The sequence below is a fragment of the Schistocerca gregaria genome, chromosome 7, assembly GCF_023897955.1.
Source record: "Schistocerca gregaria isolate iqSchGreg1 chromosome 7, iqSchGreg1.2, whole genome shotgun sequence".
Taxonomy (NCBI): Eukaryota; Metazoa; Arthropoda; class Insecta; order Orthoptera; family Acrididae; genus Schistocerca; species Schistocerca gregaria.
In genome coordinates this window covers 328,563,457-328,587,897 of record NC_064926.1, presented here as the reverse complement: position 1 = coordinate 328,587,897, position 24,441 = coordinate 328,563,457, and the positions used below count along the sequence as shown (strand labels likewise).

The window sequence follows — 24,441 nt, the reverse complement described above, 5'->3', positions numbered from 1 at the left end:
GAGACACTAGATTCACTTTGGTAACATTTTTCTGTGATGTGTTTTTGGGTCAGAGGTCTTAGGTAAAAGCAAAAAGGGTACAAAGTCAAACTCAGGAAGAACATAGCTCTAGGAACCGTCAGTACAGCAGCTGTAAATTGTCGTAGCTGTGTTGGGAAAGTACACAAGCACCAAGCGCTAATAGAAATCACTAATGCTCAAATGGTTATAGGCACTGAAAGAGGGCTGAAACCGGAGATAATTTCAACAAACTTTTGTAAAGAACCTGATGGTGTTCATAAAGGATAGGTTAAATACAGCTGGCAGTGGCACGTTTGTTGCCATTTTATCTTGTATCGAAATTGAAGTAGATAGATCCTGTGAGTTAGTATGGGTAGAGGTCATTCTGAGCAACTGGATTAAAATAATAATAGGATCATTTTACCGACCTTCCATTTCAGATGCTACAATTCCTGAAAGGTTCAAAGAAAACTTGAGTCTAATTTCAAACACATACCGGACTCATACGATTATAGTTGGTGGTCACTTTGATTTACCCTCGATATGTTGGCAAAAACACATACTTAAATCTGGAGGTATGCATAAAATATCATTTGAAATTGCGCTAAACGCAGTCCCTGAAATTTATTTTGGACAGTAAGTTCACGAGCGCATTCAAATAACTAACAGTTGCAAAGGCACACCTGACCTCTTAGCAACAAATAATCCCGAGTTAATAGCGAGCATCAACATGGGGACAGGAGTTCTTCAACAAAGGGTTGTTGTAGCAAGACCAAATACTGTAACTCCCAAATCCACCAAAAATAAAAATATATCTATTTAAAAAATCATTTGATGCCTTCCTCAAAGACAATCTCCAAATCTTCCAAATTAACAATGTAAGTGTAGACCAGATGTGGCTTGAATTCAAATAAATTGTTATCAACAGCAACTGAGAGATTTATACCAAATAAATCAACAAAGGATGGAGATGATCCCCCATAGTACACAAAACAGGTAGAACACTGTTTCAAAAGAAAAAAAAAAGTCAAATTTAAATAAACGCAAAATCCCCACGACTGGCGATCTTTTGTAGAACCTCAAAATTTAGCATGGTTTTCAATGCCAGATGCTTATAATAGTTTCCACGGCATACTTGGTCTCAAAACCTGGCAGAAAATCCAAAAATAATCTGGTCGTATGTAAAGTATGCTAGCAGCAGAAGACAATCACACAATCAGTGCCATGTCTGCATATTAGCAATGGAAATACTGTTGATGACAAGTGTTGCTAAACCAGAGTTACTAAACATACCTTCAAAAATTCCTTAACCAACAAACACGAAGTAAATATTCCCCCATACAAAAAAAGCTTTTTATGTATGCAAGCTTTCAGAGCCAGTAGCTCCTTCTTCTGGCGAAGGGGTCGAAGGGGAAGGAAGTGGGATGAAGGAAACTGATGAACGGGTTCACGAAAAGGTGTAGAGTTCGGAACAGTAACCCATAACACCGGGTCAGGGGGTGAGAAGAAAAAACTAATTGTTGGGGACTGCACTTGGCAGATTTGAAAACCTGACAGCATAAAGGTGGAAAATGGCTTTGAGCAGTAAGGGACTTAACATCGTAGGTCATCAGTCCCCTAGAATTTAGAACTACTTAAACCTAACTAACCTAAAGACATCACACACATCCATGCCCAAGGCAGGATTGGAACCTGCGACCGTAGCAGTCCCGCGGTTCTGGACTGCAGCGCCTAGAACCGCATGGCCACAGCGGCCGGCTCATAAAGGTGGAAGATTAGGGTAATATTCAAGACAAAAATTACTGCTAAAACATTATACACGAGTTAATAAGAGTGAAAAGCTAAGTGCATTTTATGTAATAGAGATGGGAGGAGGACAGCGAAAAATAGACAGGTAAGAAAATGAAAGACGTAGAAATCAAACAGAGTGAAGAAAGGAGTGGTTACTGTGAATAAATGTGGAGACGGAAGAAAGTAATAATTTAAGGCCAAGTGGGTGGCGAGAACCAATAGGATATTGTGTGTTACCAGTATACACCTTCTGCCTATGGCCAGTCATCCTGACTGATAACTGGGTGGTAGTCATGCTGATGTAAAAGGCCAAACAGTGTTTACACAACAGCTGGTGCACAACATGTGTCATTTCACAGGCGGCTCCCCCTTCGATAGCACATCTTTTGCCAGTTACAGGTGGTAGTATGAGGGTGCATAGGGCAAAGCTTGCAGCAGGGACAGTCATGAGTGTTAGAGCCATAGGCTAGGGGGAGATGGGTGCTGAAGGAGCATAGGACAAGGATACGACGGAGACGGGAGGGCGACAAAAAGCTGTTCTAGTGCTTAGCCTTTCACTCTCATTAACTCATGCATGTTTTAGCAGTAATCTCTGTCTTACATATTATGCTGCCTTCCAACCTTAAGCTCTCAGGTTTTCAAATCTCGTTTGTTGCAGTCCCAATAATCAGTCTTTTCTTCTCATTCTGTATGGTAAGTCTCCCCTGACATGGGGTTCTGACTGACTTTTCTGAACTTTACTCCTTTTGCTCAACCTCTCAATTCTTGTCCTTCACTCCTCTTCCTTCCCCTTCAACCCTTCTGCCAGAATAAGGAGCCATTACCTCCAAAAGCTTGCAGATGTAAAACCATTTTTTATATGTGTGTTCTCCTGCCACCACTTGGTGAGTGGATTTTTTATCAATCCAATTACATTATATTGTTGTTTTTTTATTATTTCAGAATTCGAATCAAGAACAGCTACCAACATAAGTAACTTAGAAGTATATATCCTCAGCATGAGTGCTAAAAGGATTCTGTTACATTTCAAATACATGATAAATCACTCAAATCTAAGTCCTATGAATTCAACTTAATACCTAGGAATTACAATTACGAACAACTTAAACTGGAAAGAAAACACAGAAAATGTCATGGGGAGGGCAAACCAAAGACTTTGTTTTATTGACAGGCCACTTAGAAGATGCAAAAGATCTACTAATGAGACTGCTTACTCCACTCTTGTTCATCCACTTTTGGAGTACTGCTGCACGGTGTGGGATCCTTACTCATAGGAGTAATGGAGTACATTGAGAAAGTTCAAATACGTGCAGCACATTTTATATTACTGAGCAATAGGGGGGAGAGAGAGTCATCGACTTGACACAAGATTCGGGCTGGAAATTGTTGAAACAAAGAAGTTTTTCAATGCAGTGGGGCCTTCTTGTGAAATTTCAATCACCAACTTTCTGTTCTAAATACAAAAATATTTTGTCAATGCTGACCTACTCCCTTTGACAGAAAAATTCTAGGACAGGTTTTGAGTTTGCAATAGCAATAAAGCAAGAAATGTTGTTTTTATGTTACCTGACGTGTGTGTCCCTGAAATAACCTTGGCCATGTTCTGCTCAAACTCACTAGGTGGTATTGCTGTGCTTAGCAACACACTATTTGGATTCTTGGCATAGTAGTTACGGCGACACAAAGGTTGGTGATTGTGAGCAAAAAGTGAACGTTAAGTTCTGTGTTAAGTTCGGGTAACTCTAGTGAAATGTGGACAATAATTAAGCAAGCGTATGCAGTTGAGGTACTTTCAAGAAGACAAGTTTTTTTAGGGGTACAAAAGGTTTCGTGAAAGTAGAGATTCAACGCAAGATGATCCCAGAGCTGGTTGCCCGTCTGCAGCACACACAATGCAAACATGGAGTGCACCATATCAGAAGAACTTAATTTGAACATAAGAGTTTACGCAAAGATTTAGAAAAATGAAAACTTAGTGCAAAACTCTTCCTCACACACTAACAGAAACAGGAAAGATGAAGAATTTCAGCTAAACTTCTGAATAGAGCCCAACATGATCCCATATTTGTCAAAGATTATTGCTGGGGATGAAAGTTGATGTTACTAGTATGATCCTCACAGGAAGCATCAAGGTGCTGAATGGCGGAGTTCTCAATCACTGGCCTTGAAAAACGTCAAACAACAACCTTCAAGAACAAAGACCATGTTGATTGCATTCTTTGACAATAAAGAATTAGTTCACCATGACTACATTCCTTCAGATCTAACAGTGAACCAAACTCTATATATCGAAGTCCTGAAACATTTGTGACAAGCAATTCGACATCACTACCCTGATTTGTGGCTTTCTCAGGATTGGTTCTTACTGCATTAGAGTCCACGACCCCATACTGCTTTATTTGTTACTGGTTATATATTCTATTATTGCCCTGCCATATTCGCCTGACCTCTCGCCTTGTTATTTTTTCTTGTTTCCATGAGTGAAAATGCAAATGGAAGGAAAGCTTCTTCAAGAATATCCTGTGTTATTGGAGACAGTTAACTATGGTGCACTACAGCCTCACAATTTCACTTGGAAGTTTATACTGCATATGTATAAAATGTTCTTGTTTGGAAAAGAAGACTCCTAAAATAACTAGCTTGTAAATATTCTTTTATACTTTATAGATCACCGATACTAATTCACATTTTAGTTCTTTTCCAAATGTATCAGTCTTCCTGATGCTTTTTGTTTTGTATGGTACTTATCTTGTTTACTTATTTTGAACATTCACTGGCATTTGTGTGTTTCATGCTTAATTTGTAAATTATTCAAAATTACAACCCACTCATGGAAGGAGCACTCCCATATGTATGTTGTTGTTGTTGTTGTTGTTGTTGTTGTTGGGGTCTTCAGTCCTGAGACTGCTTTGATGCAGCTCTCCATGCTACTCTATCCTGTGCAAGCTTCTTCGTCTCCCAGTAGTTACTGCAACCTACATCGTTCTGAATCTGCTTAGCGTATTCATCTCTTGGTCTCCCTCTACGATTTTTACCCTCCACGCTGCCCTCCAATGCTAAATTTGTGATCCCTTGATGCCTCAAAACATGTCCAACCAACCGGTCCCTTCTTCTTGTCAAGTTGTGCCACAAACTCCTCTCCTCCCCAATTCTATTCAATACCTCCTCGTTAGTTATGTGATGAACCCATCTAATCTTCAGCATTCTTCTGTAGCACCACATTTCGAAAGCGTCTATTCTCTTCTTGTCCAAACTATTTATCGTCCATGTTTCACTTCCATACATGCCTACACTCCATACAGATACTTCCAGAAACGACTTCCTGACACTTTAATCTATACTCGATGTTAACAAATTTCTCTTCTTCAGAAATGCTTTCCTTGCCATTGCCAGTCTACATTTTATATCCTCTCTACTTCGACCATCATCAGTTATTTTGCTCCTTTAAGTGTCTCATTTCCTAATTTAATTCCCTCAGCATCACTCGACTTAATTCGACTATCCTCATTTTGCTTTTGTTTATGCTCATCTTATGTCCTCCTTTCGAGACACTGTCCATTCCATTCAACTGCTCTTCCAAGTCCTTTACTGCCTCTGACAGAATTACAATGTCATCGGTGAACCTCAATGTTTTTATTTCTTCTCCATGGACTTTAATACCTACTCCGAATTTTTCTTTTGTTTCCTTTACTGCTTGCTCAATATACAGATTGAATAACATCAGGGACAGGCTACAACCATGTGTCACTCCATTCCCAACTGCTGCTTTCCTTTCATGCCCCTCGACTCATATAACTGCCAACTGGTTTCTGTACAAATTGTAAATAGCCTTTTGCTCCCTGTATTTTACCCCTGCCACCTTCAGAATTTGAAAGAGAGTATTCCAGTCAACATGTCAAAATCTTTCTCTAAGTCTACAAATGCTAGAAATGTAGGTTTGCCTTTCCTTAATCTATTTTCTAAGATAAGTGATAGGGTCAGTATTGCCTCACGTGTTCCAACATTTATGCGGAATCCAAACTGATCTTCGCCGAGGTCGGCTTCTACCAGTTTTTCCATTCGTCTGTAAAGAATATGCGTTAGTATTTTGCAGCTGTGGCTTATTAAACTGATAGTTCGGTATTTTTCACATCTGTCAACACCTGCTTTCTTTGGCATTGGAATTATTATATTCTTCTTGAAGTCTGAGGGTATTTCGCCTGTCTCATACATCTTGCTCACCAGATGGTAGAGATTTGTCCGGACTGGCTCTCCCAAGGCCGTCAGTAGTTCCAATGGAATGTTGTCTACTCCCGGGGCCTTGTTTCGACTCATGTCTTTCAGTGCTCTGTCAAACTCTTCACACAGTATCGTATCTCCCATTTCATCTTCATCTACATCCTCTTCCATTTCCATAATATTGTCCTCAAGTACATCGCCCTTGTATAGACCCTCTATATACTCCTTCCACCATTCTGCTTTCCCTTCTTTGCTTACAACTGGGTTTCCATCTGAGCTCTTGATATTCATACAAGTGGCCCTCTTTTCTCCAAAGGTCTCTCTAATTTTCCTGTAGGCAGTATCTATATTACCCCTAGTGAGATAAGCCTCTACATCCTTACATTTGTCCTCTAGCCATCCCTGCTTAGCCATTTTGCACTACCTGTCGATCTCATTTTTGAGTCGTTTTTATTCCTTTTTGCCTGCTTCATTTATTGCATTTTTATATTTTCTCCTTTCATCAATTAAATTCAATATTTCTTCTGTTACCCAAGGATTTCTACTAGCCATCGTGTTTTTACCCACTTGATCCTCTGCTGCCTTCACTACTTCATCCCTCAGATCTACCCATTCTTCTTCTACTGTATTCTTTCCCCCATTCGTGTCAATTGTTCCCTTATGCTCTGCCTGGAACTCTCTACAACCTCTGGTTCTTTCAGTTTATCCAGGTTCCATCTCCTTAAATTCCCACCTTTTTGCAGTTTCTTCAGTTTTAATCTACAGTTCATAACCAACAGATTGTGGTCAGAGTCCACATCTGACCCTGGAAAGTCTTACATTTTAAAATCTGGTTCCTAAATCTCTGTCTTACCATTATATAATCTATCTGATACCTTCTAGTACCTCCAGGATTCTTCCATGTATACAGCCTTCTTTTATGATTCTTAAACCAAGTGTTAGCTATAATTAAGTTATGCTATGTGAAAAATTCTACCAGATGGCTTCCTCTCTCATTTCTCTCCCCAAATCCATATTCACCCACTATGATTCCTTCTCTCCCTTTTCCTACTCTCCAATTCCAGTCACCCATGCCTATTAAATTTTCGTCTCCCTTAACTACCCGAATAATTTCTTTTACCTCACCATACACTTCATCAATTTCTTCATCATCTGCAGAGCCAGTTGGCATATAAACTTGTACTACTGAAGTAGGCATGGGCTTCATGTCTATCTTGGCCACAATAATGCGTTATATGTATACATCATCAAATATTACAGAACATACTTTCCTTAAACTAATATGGCCCCAGACTCTTTTAAAACGCAAAGGGTATTTTAAAAAAAAAAAAAAAAAAAAAAAAAAAAAAAAAAAAAAAAAAAAAAAAAAAAAGGATATAGAAGGATGTGGACCAATGCACCAGAGAGGTCCTTTTAACAACCCAATATTCTAACCACAAGATCACTGTAGCACCTTCCAACCTGCACCTCAGTTCAAATTTAAATGCCACGAAGACTTCAACTGCCAGTACTTTTTATCTCATATTTAGTTATAACAAATTATACCAACAGTCATGTGTTATTGGAAGATCTTCACTATCTGAAGCAGTCTACATTCATAGGACGTATGTAGTAGTTAAAATCTATTAATATATGGCTTCTTCCACTTCTCAGAACTTGATACAACCACGAAAGTACCTATATGGATGTCCATAACATTCTACACTGGTTGTGTACACAACATAGTGGCATCCAAGACTAGTGTCATCCAGGTTAATTTAGCATCTCCTGTGCCCCAACAATACAGATAGCCACTGTGCTGGTGCAACTACAACAGAGCAGTACCTGTGGAAGGCCAGACAAATCTGTGGTTCCTGAAGAGTGGCATGAAGCCTTTCTGTAGTTTCATGGGTAAGGGTCTGGATTGCACTGTGAATCACTGAAGCAAGGGGACACTACAGCATTACTTTTCCCTATTGCCTGAAACTCTACTGCATGGTTTAACTATGACAGCATCGTCTTGGGGAAAATATTTTAGAGGTAAAATAGTCCCCCATTTGGGCTTCCAGGAGTGGACCACTCAGGAGGATATCATTATCAGGAAAACAAAACCAGCCTTCAATGGGGTGGAGTGTGGAATGTAACATCCCTCAGTCGCATAGGAAATTTACAGCATGCAATATGGGGAATAGAAAGGTTAGATACAGCAGGAATAAGTGAAATGTGATGAAGGGAAGAAGAAGAAGAAGAATTCTGGTCAGTCTAGTACAGGATTATCAACACAAAATCAAACATAAGAGTAGTCTAATAACAAACTAGGAAAAAAGAATGCACATAAGCAATTAATAACATTATAGTCAATGCATTATATGCAATAGCCACTACCCATTAAAGGAGTACAATTTTATAGCCCAACTAGCTTTGCTGATGCTGAATAAATTGAAAGAATGTTTGATGAGACTGACTAAACAACTCAGATGGTTAAGGGAGACGTAAGTAGAGGATTGGAATATGATAGCAGGGAAAGGACGAGAAGGAGAAGTAGAAGGAAAACATCCACTCTGGTACAGGAATGAACATGGAACTGGCATTGCAGAATTTTACAAAAAGCACAATTTAATAATTGCTTTTGGACAGAGCACAATTTCATCACTGCCAATACCTGTTCCAATATTTATGAGAGGAGGTATGTATAGCTGGAGACCGTGGAAGGTTTCAGATGGATTACATAACAGTAAAACAGATTTCGATACCAGGTCTTTTACTGCAAAACTATTCCAGGGGCAGATATGGACTTTGTCTAAAATTTATTAATTGTAAACTGAAGATTTACACTGAAGAAACTGCAAAATCGTAGGATTTTCAGGTGGGGGGGACCTGGATCAGTTAAAAGAACCAAAGGTTTTGAGAGCTTCAAAGGGATTAAAAAACACAACAGATGAATGACTCTTGAGAGATGAAATGGTGGAAGGGTAGATGATCAAATAGGCAAAAAGACAAGGTCAAATAGAAACAGTTGGATAACGCATGAAATATTGACTCCAGCTGTCAAAAGGTTTAAATATAAAAATGCAACAAATGCAAAATACCGTGTCCTAAATGTGACTGAGAAGTGCAAGAATGGCTAAGCAGAAATGGCTAGAGCACATATGCAAGGTTACAGAAGCATGCACGACTAGGAGAAAGGTGGATGTTGCATATAGGAAACTTGAAGAGACTTTTGGAAGAGAAGCAGCTGTATGGATATCAAATGGCAAGTCAATATTACGCAAAGAAGGGAAAGCTGGTAACTAGAAGGAATATGTGGAAGGGGTAAACAAGGGAAATTAACTTTAAGATAAGACAATGTAACAGAAAAAATGGGAAATATATGAGGGTGAGATGGAGATATGATGCTGTGAGAAGAATTTGACAAAGCACTGAAAGACCTAAGGTAAATAAAAGCCCATGGAGTTGATAACATTCTTTCAGAACTACTGAGATCCTTGGGACAGCCAACCATGACGACACTATTTCACCTAAAGTGCAAGATATATGAGACACTTGAGATAACCTCAGAATTCAAGAAGACTGTAATTATTACTATTCCAAAAAACAATGCAGGTGCTGACGTGTGAATATTTCGGAGCTATCAGTTCAATATGTCAGGGTTGCAAAATACTGACACTAGTTACAGAAGAATGGAAAAAACTGGTAGAAGCTGACCTAAGGTCAGATCAGTTTGGGTTCCAAAGATATGTAGGAATATGAGTGGCAATACTGGTCCTAAGGCTTACCTTAGACGATACTTTAAGAAAAGACGAACACACTTTAAAGCACGAGTATATATTTAGAAAAAAACGTGTTAAAATGTTGACTGTAATACATTCTTTGAAATTCTGAAGGTAGCCAGGTGAGATAAGCCTCTACATCCTTACATTTGTCCTCTAGCCATACCTGCTTAGCCATTTTGCACTTCCTGTCGATCTCATTTTTGAGACGTTTGTATTCCTTTGTGCCTGCTTCATTTACTGCATTTTTATATTTTCTCCTTTCATCAATTAAATTCAATATTTCTTCTGATACCCAAGGATTTCTACTAGCCCTCGTGTTTTTACCCACTTGATCCTCTGCTGCCTTCACTACTTGATCCCTCAGAGCTACCCATTCTTCTTCTACGGTATTTCTTTCCCCCATTCCTGTCAATTGTTCCCTTATGCTCTCCCTGAAACTCTCTACAACCTCTGGTTCTTTCAGTGTATCCAGGTCCCATCTCCTTAAATTCCCACCTTTTTGCAGTTTCTTCAGTTTTAATCTACAGTTCAAAACCAATAGATTGTGGTCAGAGTCCATGTCTGCCACTGGAAATGTCTTAAAATTTAAAACCTGGTTCCTAAATCTCTGTCTTACCATTATATAATCTATCTGATACCTTTTAGTATCTCCAGGATTCTTCCATGTATACAACCTTCTTTTATGATTCTTGAACCAAGTGTTAGCTATGATTAAGTTATGCTCTGTGCAAAATTCTACCAGGTGGCTTTCTCTTTCATTTCTCTCCCCCAATCCATATTCACCCATTATGTTTCCTTCTCTCCCTTTTCCTACTCTCGAATTCCAGTCACTCATGACTATTAAATTTTCGTCTGCCTTCACTACCTGAATAATTTCTTTTATCTCATCATACATTTCATCAATTTCTTCATCATCTACAGAGCTAGTGACATATAAACTTGAACTACTGTAGTTGGTATGGGCTTCTGTCTATCTTGACCACAATAATGCATTCACTATGCTGTTGGTAGTAGCTTACCCGCATTCCTATTTTTTTTATTCATTATTAAACCTACTCCTGCATTACCCCTATTTGATTTTGTATTTATAACCCTGTATTCACCTGACCAAAAGTCTTGTTCCTCCTGCCACCGAACTTCACTAATTCCCACTATATCTAACTTCAACCTATCCATTTCCCTTTTTAAATTTTCTTACCTACCTGCCGGATTAAGGGATCTGACATTCCAAGCTCTGATAGTAGAACCCCAGTTTCCTTTCTCCTGATAACGACGTCCTCTTGAGTAGTCCCCGCCCGGAGATCCGAATGGGGGACTATTTTACCTCCGGAATATTTTAGCCAAGAGGACGCCATCATCATTTAACCATACAGTAAAGCTGCATGCCCTCGGGAAAAATTACGGCTGTAGTTTCCCCTTGCTTTCAGCCGTTCACAGTATCAGCACAGCAAGGCCGTTTTGGTTAGTGTTGCAAGGCCAGATCAGTCAATCATCCAGACTGTTGCCCCTGCAAGTACTGAAAAGGCTGCTGCCCCTCTTCAGGAACCACATGTTTGTCTGGCCTCTCAACAAATACCCCTCCGTTGTGGTTGCACCTACCGTACGGCCATCTGTTTCGCTGAGGCACACAAACCTCCCCATCAACGGCAAGGTCCATGGTTCATGGGGGAAGTAAGCCAGTTCAAATGGCTGTAGCTTGCAGTAGCTATTCAGAGACAAAGAGGCTTGCTCTGGATAGACTAGTGTGGAGTGCTGCATCAAAGCAGTCTTCGGACGAGAATTACAACAACAAGAAAAACATCAACAATGTGGCTTTGTAGCTAAAATTTAAATACATGAAAAAAATTATACATGTTTTCCTTTAGAATTATGAAACTACTGTGAGTAAACTGCAAATTACGTAAATCAGATTTATATCATACTGGCACTCAGAGAGAATTAAGAAATAAAATCCCAATTTTAAAGGATATTTATTTTTTATTAGATCACACTATCACGCAACCGATATGACTAAATGGATTACTTTTTTATGTATTTACTCGATAGAGGGTTTTTCTTATATAACATATTTCAGAAATTTTCCAGATGTCCGTAATCAGTGTTTCAAAGAGATTACTACCACAGCCTATGTTCCACTTCCAAGCTAGCAAACTAGATTTTTTACTGTTAAAATTATATTTTTTAAACACATCAATTGGTTTGGCTGACAGTTTTGTATGGATCAAGATATTGAGCAGGATTCCTGCATACAGTCACAAACTACTTCAAAATTAAGTTACGATGTCAGAGCGACAATGGACAGAGCATGACAAAACAGACAACCAATAAAGAGTGTGTTTTAAGTGAAATTAATCTCTTCTACTATGAACCCTTTGTAGCCATCTACACTGAAAAGCAAAAGAAACTGGCAAAACTGCCTAACATTAAGTAGGGCCCCAAGAGAACGCAGAAGTGCCGCAACACAACATGGCATGGACTCTACTGTTGTCTGAAGTAGTGCAGGAGGGAACTGAAACTATGAATCCTGCAGGGCTGTCCACAAATCTGTAAAAGTACGAGGAGGTAGAGATCTCTTCTGAACAGCATGTTGCAAGGCATCCCAGATATGCTCAATAATGTTCATGTCTGGAGAGTTTGGTAACCAGCACAAAAGTTTAAATTCAGAAGAGAGTTCCTGGAGCCACTTTGTAGCAATTCTGTACAGGTGGGGTGTCGCATTGCCCTGCCGGAATAGCCCAAGTTCCTCAGCATGCACAATGGACAAGAATGGATGCAGGTGATCAGACAGGATGCTTATGTATGTGTCACCTGTAAAGAGTCATAATTGCACATATTGGAGTTCCATATAGCTTCAACTGCACATGACCCACACCATCACAGAGCCTCCACCAGCTTGAATAGTCCCCTGTTGACATGCAGGGTCCACGGATTTGTGAAGTTGTCTCCACACAATTTGAAATTAGACTTGTCCAACCAAGCATGTTTCCAATCCTCAACAGTCCAATGTCGGTGTTGACAGGCCCAGGCGAGTAATAAACCTTCGGGTTGTGCAGTCATAAAGGGTACCAGAGTGGGCCTTTGGCTCAGTATGTCCATATGAATGATGTTTCATTGAATGGTTCGCATGCTGACACTTGTTGATGGCTCAGCTTTGAAATCTGCAGCAATTTGCAGAGTGTTTGCACTTCTATTAAATTGAACAATTCTCTTCAGTTGTCGTTGGTCCCATTCTTACAAGGTCTTTTTCCAGCCGCAACAATGTCAGAAATATGACGTTTTACCAGATTCCCGATATTCACAGTACACTTGTGAAATGGTCGTACGGAAAATCCCCACTTCATTGCTACCTCGGAGATGCTGTGTCCCATCACTTTTGTGCTGACTATAATACCATGTTCGACATGACTTTAATCTTGATAACCTGCCAGTTTAGCAGCAGTAACCAACCTAACAACTGTGCCAGACACTTGTCTCAATATATGTGTTGCCTACCACAGCACCTTATTTTGCCTGTTTACATATCTCTGTATGTGAATACACTTGCCTATACCAGTTTCTTTGGCTCTTCATTGTATTTGCAACCATGAAACTGTTTTATCCTTTTGGTAAGCAGAAAACTAATTTACTATTGTCAAATACATTAAAATGCATCACACCAAGTTCTTTGCAGAAGGAAGCAACTAGTGTTCAAATGGCTCTGAGAACTATGGGACTTAGCATCTGAGGTCATCAGTCCCCTAGAACTACTTAAACCTAACTAACCTAAGGACATAACACACATCCATGCCCGAGGCAGGATTCAAACCTGCGACCACAGCAGTTGTGCAATTCCAGACTGAAGCACCTAGAACCACACAGTCACAAGGCCAGCTAGCAACTATTGTGGTTGAAGCCTTCAGCATTTTCATAAAATGCTAATACATTTCACAAAAAATCAAACCTCTTACCATTAGCAACAGACCACTAAAACATTGCCATTGCCTTTCATTTTTATCTCCAGCTTAGTGGAAGTCCTCCAAGCACCACGTGGGCTTTGTCCCTTGGAACTATGGATGCATATATAAGGGGGCATTCAAAAAGAAATGAGACAGAGGCATAATTACAGAAACTACTACCTGTATGTTAGACGTATTGACCCTGTCCGTTGAGAGACTTGTCCCACTGTGACACACGGCCGTCAATGGCTGTCTCATAAAATTCCCGGGACTGCGATGTTAATCAGTTCCACACGTACAGCTGGATGTCGTCGTCTGAGGTGAATTGTTTGCCCCTCAGAATCTTTTTAAGGGGACCAAAAATGGCGTAATCACAGGAGAGAGGTCCGTACTGTATGGAGGGTGGCCAAGAACCTCCTATTTGAATTTCTACAGTAGTGCCACGACTGTGTTGGCCGTGTGTGACTTTGCATTGTCATGGAGCAGAATGACCCCACAGGTGAGATTGCCTGGTCATTTTGATTTCATCACTTGGTGCAGGGTGGTCAGCTGTACGTCCAGCTGTATGTGCAGAACTGGTTAACACTGAAGCCCCAAGAATTTTATGAGACAGCCATTCACTGCCTTGTGTCACAGTGGGACAAGTGTCTCAACAGCCAGAGTCAATACTTCTAACATACAGGTACTGGTTTCTGTAATTATGCCACCGTCTTGTTTCTTTTTGAATGCCTCTTATACATATAAACCAATATTACTAATATACTAATTCCATCCTGGATTTTCTGTTGTTTAAGTATCTAATTATAATATTTTTGACCAATCATGATATAATTTTAAGCCTCTTCTTGATTCTTCAAAGGGTGTACAAAGGTACTGTTTGGAAAAAAAAGTAGTTAAAAACCTCTTTCCTCTCATTCCTTTCTTTTAACATGCAACAATTCTGCACCCCTTCCACATACTCCCTTCAAAATAATTTTGGTTCTGTTGAATACATAACTAACTTCCCAATTGTCTATGTATTTTCCCTATCTCATCAGGGCTTATAGTTCAGTAATGTGAATGATCAAAGCTGAGGAAGACAACACCGTCATTGCTTCACTCATAGTATACTACTCTGCTGGCACTTTCTTACCAATAATTATTTTTACATTATCAGTTGCCAGGATAGATATCATACCGCAGTCTTAAACTAAACCACTTTCCAATAATCTCTAGCAATCACTTTAGCATATCAGTCCACACAATATTTAACACATTCCTCAATTAGCCTTAAAATTATTAATTTTCCTGCAGAAAAGAGAGTCACGAAGAGAGGAACAGTCACCATCCTGAGATACAGACGCAAGGAACTGCAACCATTCCGCTTTGCTCTTCTAAAGAATCATTCTTACCTTTATTGCAATTAAGGGCACTGTGAAGTTCAATCATAATCTGGTTATCTTTGAACATTTTTGCATTCTATGGTTCTGCAATCTGGAATCGAAACACCTACTTCCACAGCCTATAATGAAATGTCTCACAGAAGGAGGAGTGACGTAAGGCAGAAGAGTATGCCTAATATCTCAATATTAGACCCCAAACCATATGTTATCAAAGACATCAATATATTATCCATATGCAGTGGCTTCACACATCCTATTCCACTTTCTTCATGGATATAATTCACTTCATCAGAGGGAATAGCATGACATGTAGCAGCTGATCTGTGGTTACAAAAACTTTTTACACTGGATGAAAAACCTAAAGTTGGCATTGATCATGAACCAACATGAGTCAATCCATATGAAGTGGTCCAGCAATGGTTGCTTGACCATTCTTAAATATTTTAATTTTTTATATGTGATTGCCCTATATTTGAAAAGATCAAAACAGTTTTTTAAAATATTTTGTCTTGCATCTTTACTGGATGGCGGCCATTTTTATTTGTAGGCGCGCAACGATTTTTAAGTCTGGAGACATTGCCGAAAATCTGAATATCTCTGCACTGGGTTAAGTTAAAACATTGGAATTGACGTGATTGTTTTTAGAAAAGTGCCCTCTAGAACACTGTCTATTACACAAAATACCCTAAATTCAAAAATAACCAGTCAAAATTACCTCCAAAATTTGGTATCCAAATTTTAAAAAATCCACTTTTTAGGCCCAAAAATAACAAACAAGGAGTGATTTATGAGAGTCTATGAGGAAATAATTCACATTACTCTACAACTGATCTTATGGCTGTTACCTATTCGAGTGTGATATCGGCAGAATATAATCAATTATTATTGAAGTAAGGTACTGAATTATATACAAATAGTGGAAACATCACTGATATTAACATTTATATTATTTTGACATACTTAAAATAAATATTTTCAATCAACATCCTTCGAGATAATACTGTTTCTAAACCTGGTGGTGAATGTTAAGAACACTTATTTCTTCAGACAGCTTCTGTGATATAGAATAAGACCTCCCAGTTGCTGTGGTAAGCTCATGCACTAAAAGTTTCCTTAAAACATTTTTCAACCTTGCACTAGTACATTTCTTAAATGATGTTCTTGGGCCAGCAGGGTGGTAAAAATGCACAAAAACATCATTGTTTTCTAAACTCATTCTTTCAACCTCTGCAAGCCATCACTGTCCATCATACACACATGCCACTATGTCATTCAACATTAAAGACAGAGATGTAATTCTGTCAAACAGCATAGCTGCAGACCCTGGCATTTGGTTATTGTGTGGGTTTTTGGCAGCTGTTGTTATAATATTATCAGTTTCCCATGTCCCAACACACTTAAAATAGTTAGTCCAGTCACTGCCTGCAGGGGGGATAGTGACTATTAGTAATTAAAACTATGGAGCAGCCACCAGTCAGATACAACTTTCCTTTACGAAGGAAGGTCATAATTAACTGCTGGTTGCACCTCAATTTTAACTCTTAAAATAATTTGTTCCAGCTCTTTCCAAACTTTGCAGCATTCAGATTTATCATCATCATCATCCTTCACATTTCTCTGTCACACTATGTTATCTTCTTAGTTTCAATCTTCTTCTACTATTATTTGCTTCTTTCCCCTGTGGCTCTCATGCATGTCTATTTGCTGTCTGCCCTTCCTGTTCTCTGATTTTATTACACCCTGTCACTTCTTATGTCTCAGATACCATGAAGTCAGCTATTTCATTGTTGATTTTCTTTCAGTATTAATGTGACTCCCTTGAAAGTGATCCCATGCTGCTTTTGTTTCTAAACATTAGGCAGTCTTGTATGTATTTCTTCCCTGTCTGCTATGGGAAGTAAGTAAAAGACTTCAAACCTGATACCCAATATATTTTCACTTCTTCTTCTTCTTCTTCTTCTTCTTCTTCTTCTTCTTCTTCTTCCACCTCCCCTTTCTTCTTCTCTTCATGTATTAAGTAAACTGCATGTTACAGTACTCCAGCTCTTGTTTGGTCTTCCTACATTTCTTCTTCCATTGCATTTATAACTGAGAACCTTTAGCAGAAATCTTTCTCCAAACGTATGGTCTCTACAGTGCTTCCACTTTTTTTTCATTTAGGTTACATATTCCTTAATCTTTCTTTATATCTTCATTTCTTTTATGATCTTTTCTAGTACTTCCTTCCACTATTCTTAGGTACTTCATTTATATTCTACTTTATTGGTGTTTCATTGTCAAGCATGCTTCACTTCCATAGGGAAGGAGTGGTACTGCTACAATTTTGTAAAATTTGAGCTATTTTCCTTTCCTGGCTTTACTCTGTATATTTTTACACTCCTTCCACATATTAAAGGAAATTAATTTAATTTTATGTCCACATCATGGCTGCATTCATGTGTGATCCTGCATCCTAGACATTTAAAAATGTTTCACTTGCTCTGTGATTTTATTAGTCAAGATTACTTTTGATCTTATTGGCTGTACACTCTGAAATGTTGACACTTTTGTTTGTAAAAGTGTTAATCAATCTGCTGCTATTTCATAAAATTTGACTCAAATTTAATACCAAAGAGGTAAACAACATAGACACATAGCATTTTAAGTATTAACTTTTGAAATGGTTTTACTTTTGAAACAAGGAAACAACACCACAGCTAATCACTACACTGCATGGAAAAAGATGACTGCTTCTAAAACACAAGGATATGTGATAAGTCTGTAAAATGTTTGTGGCTTATTTATTATTCACATCTTTTATTTAGGTAAGTTGTAACTACTCTGATCAGATAGCCAATGCAACTTACCATCATCATCAGCTCTCACTGACATATCATCCAGGCTACCACCATCATCAAGATCTGTCGAAAGCATATCATCATCAGAGGTGGTCCTTGTTAGACTTGGTAGTGTTGACGTCAATAATGCCTTCTCTTTTTGTATATCTTCTATGTGCTCCATTAAAAGTGCTTCCTCTTCATCTGTTTTCTTTACTGAATCACTAGCTGGTAACAATTCTTCAGGGCTGAATATCTGTACATCAATTGTAAGAGTGGAAAATTAGTACAACTAGTTATAAAATGTCAAGTTAAAAAAAAATTAAAGCAAGCATCATCTGTATCTATACTAATTACACAACCATAAACAATCTTGCCTGCCTCTCTTTCTGAACATGCCAATCTTGAAAACTGCATAAGGAAATGATAGATTTCTGCTCACTGTAAAGAGACATGTTGAGTTGCAGACAGGCACAATGAAAAGACACTTACACATTAGCTTTTGACCGAAACTTTCATCAGAAAAGGACACACACACAAATTCATTAACACAAGCAAGTGCCCCCCCCCCCCCCCCCCCCCCCCCGCAATTGCACCTCCAGCAGCTCGGACTGGAATGTAGCTGTCATACAGAATGAAAGCAGCAGTCTGAATGGTGCGAGGAAGGGGAACCAATAGCAGAGTATGGGTGTAGGAAGAGAACAGCACTGTGTGGCAGAGTGCACAGCACCTACACTGACAACAGGTGCAGCGTCGGGAGGCTGTGGGGCAGGGATGTGGGGAGGGGTGTTGGATGGAGACTGAAGAAAGGAAGGGAAAGGATGGGGCAGATGTGTTGGCAAGGGGTGGCACACAAAGAGGGTGGGAGACAATAATAGGTAGGAGGTGACAGGACAGAGGGGTTGGAAACTTTTGGGTGGAAGGTGTGGATGCAGTAGGCTGACGCTGGGAAAATTTTGTGAGTGGAGAATTTGATGTAAGGATAACTCCCATCTGCACAGTTCAAAGAAAGTGGTTGTGGAAGGGAGGATCCAGAGGGCTCAGATAGTGAAGCAGCCAATGAAATCAAGCGTGTTACAGTCAGTTGCAAGTTGTGCCACAGAGGTGGTCGACTCTGCACTAGGGCACAGGTTGGCAGTCGTCATTCATCCTGGTGGACAACAAGTTGGTAGTCATAATAATATAAAAATCCTGTGCAATGGTTACAGCAGAGCTGGTAAGTGACATGGTTGCTTTCACAGGTGGCTTGTCCCCTGTTGGGATAAGATAAACCTATGACAGACTGGGATAATAAGTGCTGCGTGGGTTGACTGGGCAGGTTCAAATAGCTCTGAGCACTATGGGACTTAACATCTGTGGTCATCAGTCCCCTAGAACTTAGAACTACTTAAAACTAACTAACCTAAGGACATCACACAATCCATGCCTCAGGCAGGATTCGGACCTGCGACCGTAGCAATCGCGCGGTTCTGGACTGAGCGCCTAGAACCGCTAGACCACCGCGGCCGGCGACTGGGAAGGCATTGGGATAGGATAAACCTATGACAGGACTGGGATAAGAAGTACTGTGTGGGTTGACTGGGCGCATCTTGTGCCTGGATCTTCCACAGGGATATGATTTCTGTTGTAAGGGGTTGGAACTGGGAGTGGCATGGGGAGGGACTAGAATTTTTGGAGGTTTGTTGAGTAATGGAGCACCATTTTAGGAGAGGTGGGAAGAAGATTGGGTAGGATGTCCCTCATTTCAGGGCATGAAAACTAGTAATCAATGTCCTGACAAAGGATATGTTTCAGTTGTTTCAGTCCAGGATGGTAATGGATGATGATGAGGGCACCCCCCCCCCTTTCATTGCTAGTTCTTGGGGGGGGGGGGGGGGGGGGGAAGAATTTGGTGGGGAGGGGGGGGTGGCATGTGATATCTTTTTGTGGACTAGGCCCAGGGGATAGTGCATATCTGTGAAGGCCTTGGTGAGACTCTCAGCATACTGGGCCCGGGAGTTCTTGTCACTACAAAAACGCCATCCTTTGGTGGCCAGGGTGTATGGGAGGGATTATTTGGTGTGAAAGAGATGACGGCTGTCAAAATGCAGGTACTGTTGTTGGTTGGTGGGTAGGCAGAGTTGTAGATGGAGACATCAGAGAGGAGGAGATCAGTGTCCAGGAACGTGGCACACAGGGTTGAGGAGGACCAGGTGAAGCAGATGGGAGAGAAAGTGTTGAGGTTGTGAAGGAATGATGGTAGGGTGTCTTGTCCCTGAGTCCAGATCATGAAGATGTCATCGGTGTATAGGGAGATGGCATCAACAGTGATGAATATGGGTCCAAGAAATAAAGGGATGGTGGTGATGGAGAGTCGGTGAAGGAAATGGTTGTTATCTTTGATGTAGGAGGCTAGATTGCGGGCAATTGGTCAATGATGGCCAAAATTCTTTCCTTGGAGGCATAATTGCCAGATACAATGGGGCATCTAGGATTGTTGGGTTTGTGGATTCTGGGAACCATGTAGGAGGTGGATGTGGAGTGTGTCACAGGGGTGAGAAGGGAAATGAGTTCAGGGGGGAGGTTCTGACAAGGACCTAACACTTTAAGCATGGATTGAAGGTTATGTTGGACTTCTGGTCTGGGATCACTTTGGCAGAGTTTGTAAGTGGACGAGTCAGATAATTGGCAGAGGCCTTCTGCCAGGTAGTCACCGTGCTTCAACAGCTGAGGTAGTGACACCTTATCTTGTATTGTCACTAATGTATTTTGTTCTGGATTTCATTACAACAGATCAGGCATGGGCAAACTTTGGTGACCCATCCATCTGATTCACATATATACATCAGCTTCTGGGCTGCCTCGTCAAGAGACACGATACCAAGACTCCTTCCACATAGAGTCAGAACTATAGCTTCCATAACAATGTTTATGGGGTAAAGCACCCACAGGAATGGCACCTCTTTCACAACTCGCCACACAATCAAATTATGCCTCTCAACACATGGTTTTGGGAGTACATTCATTTTACGTTCAACCTATCCTCAGATGCTCACTTTTATATTCATGTGTGGAGGACATTATTTCTATACTTTTGATGTTTTACAATAAATACTTCTATCATAAAATTCTGAAACACCATTAGTAAATAAAATGTTCCTTTTACTGGCTGTAATGCTAATAACACTTCCATTATGTTGAGCTCCACATCTACATCACGAACAGAAACTGCTAATAGAACTGAGTCTAACAAATCAGTGGTCTCATCCAAAGTCATCACAAATGCTTTGCATGTGGCAACATGATTAGACAAACTGTTTTTAATGTCATCAGCCACCACACCAATACAGCAAAACAACTGTCCATCTCAATAAACTTATTTGTAAATCTGCAATGTCCAAGAAGCATGCCTCACATTTCGCCTTCAGGAAAAGGCTTTAATGATATGCCAACTTTCTTACTCATTGCAAAACTAACTATAACTGCAGTGTCACACTGTACTCTTAGTTTGGCCAACCTATGTGTGTCCAAGGAAATAATCAATGTGTAATCCGGCACTTGATAATCCAGCAGACTCTGCAGTCTGGCATACATAAGAAGTTACTCCTTATTTTTAGCTCAGCACAGTTCACAGTAAATTCAACTCTTTCAAGAAACATCATAACTGTTCAGAGTGGCACCTCATCACTAACAATCATCTACCTCACTGATTGAATATATTCCCATCAATATAAGGCAGTTGCATTGTTAGGCCTGGAGAAAACTTAAGCTTAAACTAGTCAAAGGAGTCGAGGTGAAATCAATGTAAATAAAGATATGTCGACAGCTGATCACTCTAAAATTGTGTGAGTGATAAATTCAATGTCCACTAACAAACTGAGTGCGTTTCCAGCAGAAGGTGTTGAAGAACGGATCAACAGTGACAGAAATTTAGTTAACAAAGATGTTACCAAATGTTTTCAACCCACAGGAGGCACCAGGAACTGAGAATGACGAGGAAGAAATTGCTGCAACACACGCCTTGGGCTAGTGCTTCAGAAGCCTTAAACACTTTTGTGAATTTTGCTCAGAACAACCAACAATGCAGCACTTCTGACGTTATGAATTTGATCATTATACAAAATAATCTCTGTCACAAAAGAGCTCAACCCAAGAAGCAAGTTAGCTTTACTGCAACGTTCCAAAGGGCTCAGAAGAGAATTTCAGCTAAACCACCAGTGGTGCATATACCAGTCCATCACATTGCAAACCCTCAATAATGTGAGATATCTGTGCTATTCCTAAAGGCAGTGATTCCAATTCAACTACACCAAATCTTGGTAGCAACTTTTATTAATTAGCTTATTCTTGATCTTTCTTAGTCTATGGTGCTTATTTTATTTAGTTAATGACATACACCAGTTATACATGGATACAGAAAATTTCTAAAATTTTGTGCCTTAAACTGATTCAATAGCCCATTGCGATATTCAACTTTTAATTCAGTTTTGTTTTTTTACAAGAAAGTAATACATAGGCCTCCTATTAATTCTTTTGTTCTGTACTCCTACCTGTTGTGTTTAATTAATAATAGTTATTTGCCTTTGTACATTAAAACTGTAGCTTTTGCATATATCCCTTTTTCAAAATCACGTTTTTAAAAATGACCTCGATAATCCAGCATATTTGATAATCTGGACATTGGCAGATCCCTGAGCTGGATTATCAAGGTCATACTATATTTTGATTTTGTCTTTCTGCTAATGTCCTGTAAGTTGTTGCTGAGTAATGTGTTGCACAGAAAAGTACTTTTTCATATTAGAATCCTTGACAACTGACAGGAATCACTACACAACAAGCAAACATGTTTATCTTTGTACAAGGTAAAGAAATAATCCTCCATGCACTTCTCCTGCAGTTGGTGACATTCACCATCTACTTAATGCTAGACTTTTGCAAATAGTCAGTAAAGGTGCACATAAAGACTTGCACAAAACTACCAAACAACTAGCACAGAACTTTAAGCATGAACCAACAAAAGAAGAAGTTTTTTTAAGAAAGAAATTCACCAAACAGTTGTGCAGTTGAGAAATTATTTTATTTTATTTTCACTACCCGTTTCAGCAATTCATTATGCCATCATCAGGCCCCACACATACTTATAAAAAATAATGGATATTGATATACTGGGGCCATATGTTTCTGGATGTCGTGAATTCTCAAGTGCTTCCTTTGAAGACTTGACAGCAACTCACACCAGTGCAGTTGCAGTCAAGTCTTCAAAGGAAGCACTTGAGAATTCACGACATCCAGGAACATATGGCCCCAATATGCCAATATCAATTATCTTAGAGAGGTGCATGTTTGGCCTGAAGGTGGCATAACGAACTGCAGAAATTGGTAGCAAAAATAAAATAAAATAACTTCTCAACTGTGTGGCTGCTTGACGAATTTATTTGTTAATATTTGACCAGCTGATGTCCTGTGCCCACAATGGACCAACAGAGACAGATAACGATTGATCACCAAGTTATAGCCCCCAATGTCATTGTTCAAAGCGGCAAATTTCAAATTCAGTTGGTAATTTTCGTGTCATCCTTGTCTAAAACCAACATTTGCGATGAATCAATGTCTAGCACAGTTGTAGGCAGTAAGCGGTACGTAACACGTGTGTTCAGAATGAGATTTTCACTCTACAGTGGAGTGTGCGCTGATATGAAACTTCCTGGCAGATTAAAACTGTGTGCCGGAGCAGGACTTGAACTCGGAACCTTTGCTTTTCCCGGGCAAGTGCTCTACCATCTGAGCTACCCAAGCACGACTCGCGACCTGTCCTCAGAGCTTCACTTCTGCCTGTACATCGTCTCCTACCTTCCATACTTTACAGAAGCTCTTCCAAAAAACTTGCAGAACGAGCACTCCTGGAAGAAAGGAGTGTGTTGTTTGCACTAATCCAAAGGCATAAATCTTTCTCACCGCATCCCTTCAAGATGCTGAGCTGTTTCCACAGATCTCTGCATATACATGACCAAATAGCCCATACCTTCACGCTCACACTGGAAACATGTATATGTTTCAAGACCATTAAATTTCGAACATGCAGCCATGAAAATAAAATTTCTTCCACTGACATTTTGGCCGCGTATTGTCCAGACATCCTCTGAGGATAGTTTGACAATATGCAGCCAAAGTATCAATGGAAGAAATTTTATTGGTGCGGGTGCATGCCCAAAATTTAATGGACTATTCATTACACCATGAAAAGTTGAAAATACACAACGTTTGTCTCTGTTGTTCGAACCTAGTGGCATCAATATGGCACTCTGAATGCGCAGTCTAAGCAAAGTTTCAATGGTCTGCAGCACTGAGCTGCAAACTCAAGGTGAGTTGAGTGTCAGGAGGAACATCAGAAAATGTATCACATATTCCAGGTGCCCCCCCCCCCCCCCCCCCTCCTACTCTGAATTTCTTCCAATGGGCCTGACTGAAACCAATCGTGGATCAGATGAAGCCGTATGATCAGCGATGCAATACACCACATAACTGCCCAGCAGTTAAAGCTTGATTTCATTTTCTCTGCTATTACGAA

General features: G+C 39.8%; 1 protein-coding gene across 4 annotated transcripts in view; it reads right to left on the bottom strand.

The window, feature by feature from the left end:
- The window catches only part of LOC126281172 (unconventional myosin-IXAa-like), a 312,562-nt gene that overhangs the window by 6,071 nt on the left and 282,050 nt on the right, over nt 1-24,441 (bottom strand). For all 4 annotated transcript variants that reach the window (XM_049979854.1, XM_049979856.1, XM_049979857.1 and 1 more), the window contains one exon: nt 17,925-18,150. In XM_049979854.1, the coding sequence (XP_049835811.1) occupies nt 17,925-18,150 (226 nt within the window). The remainder of the gene's footprint in view (nt 1-17,924; nt 18,151-24,441) is intronic.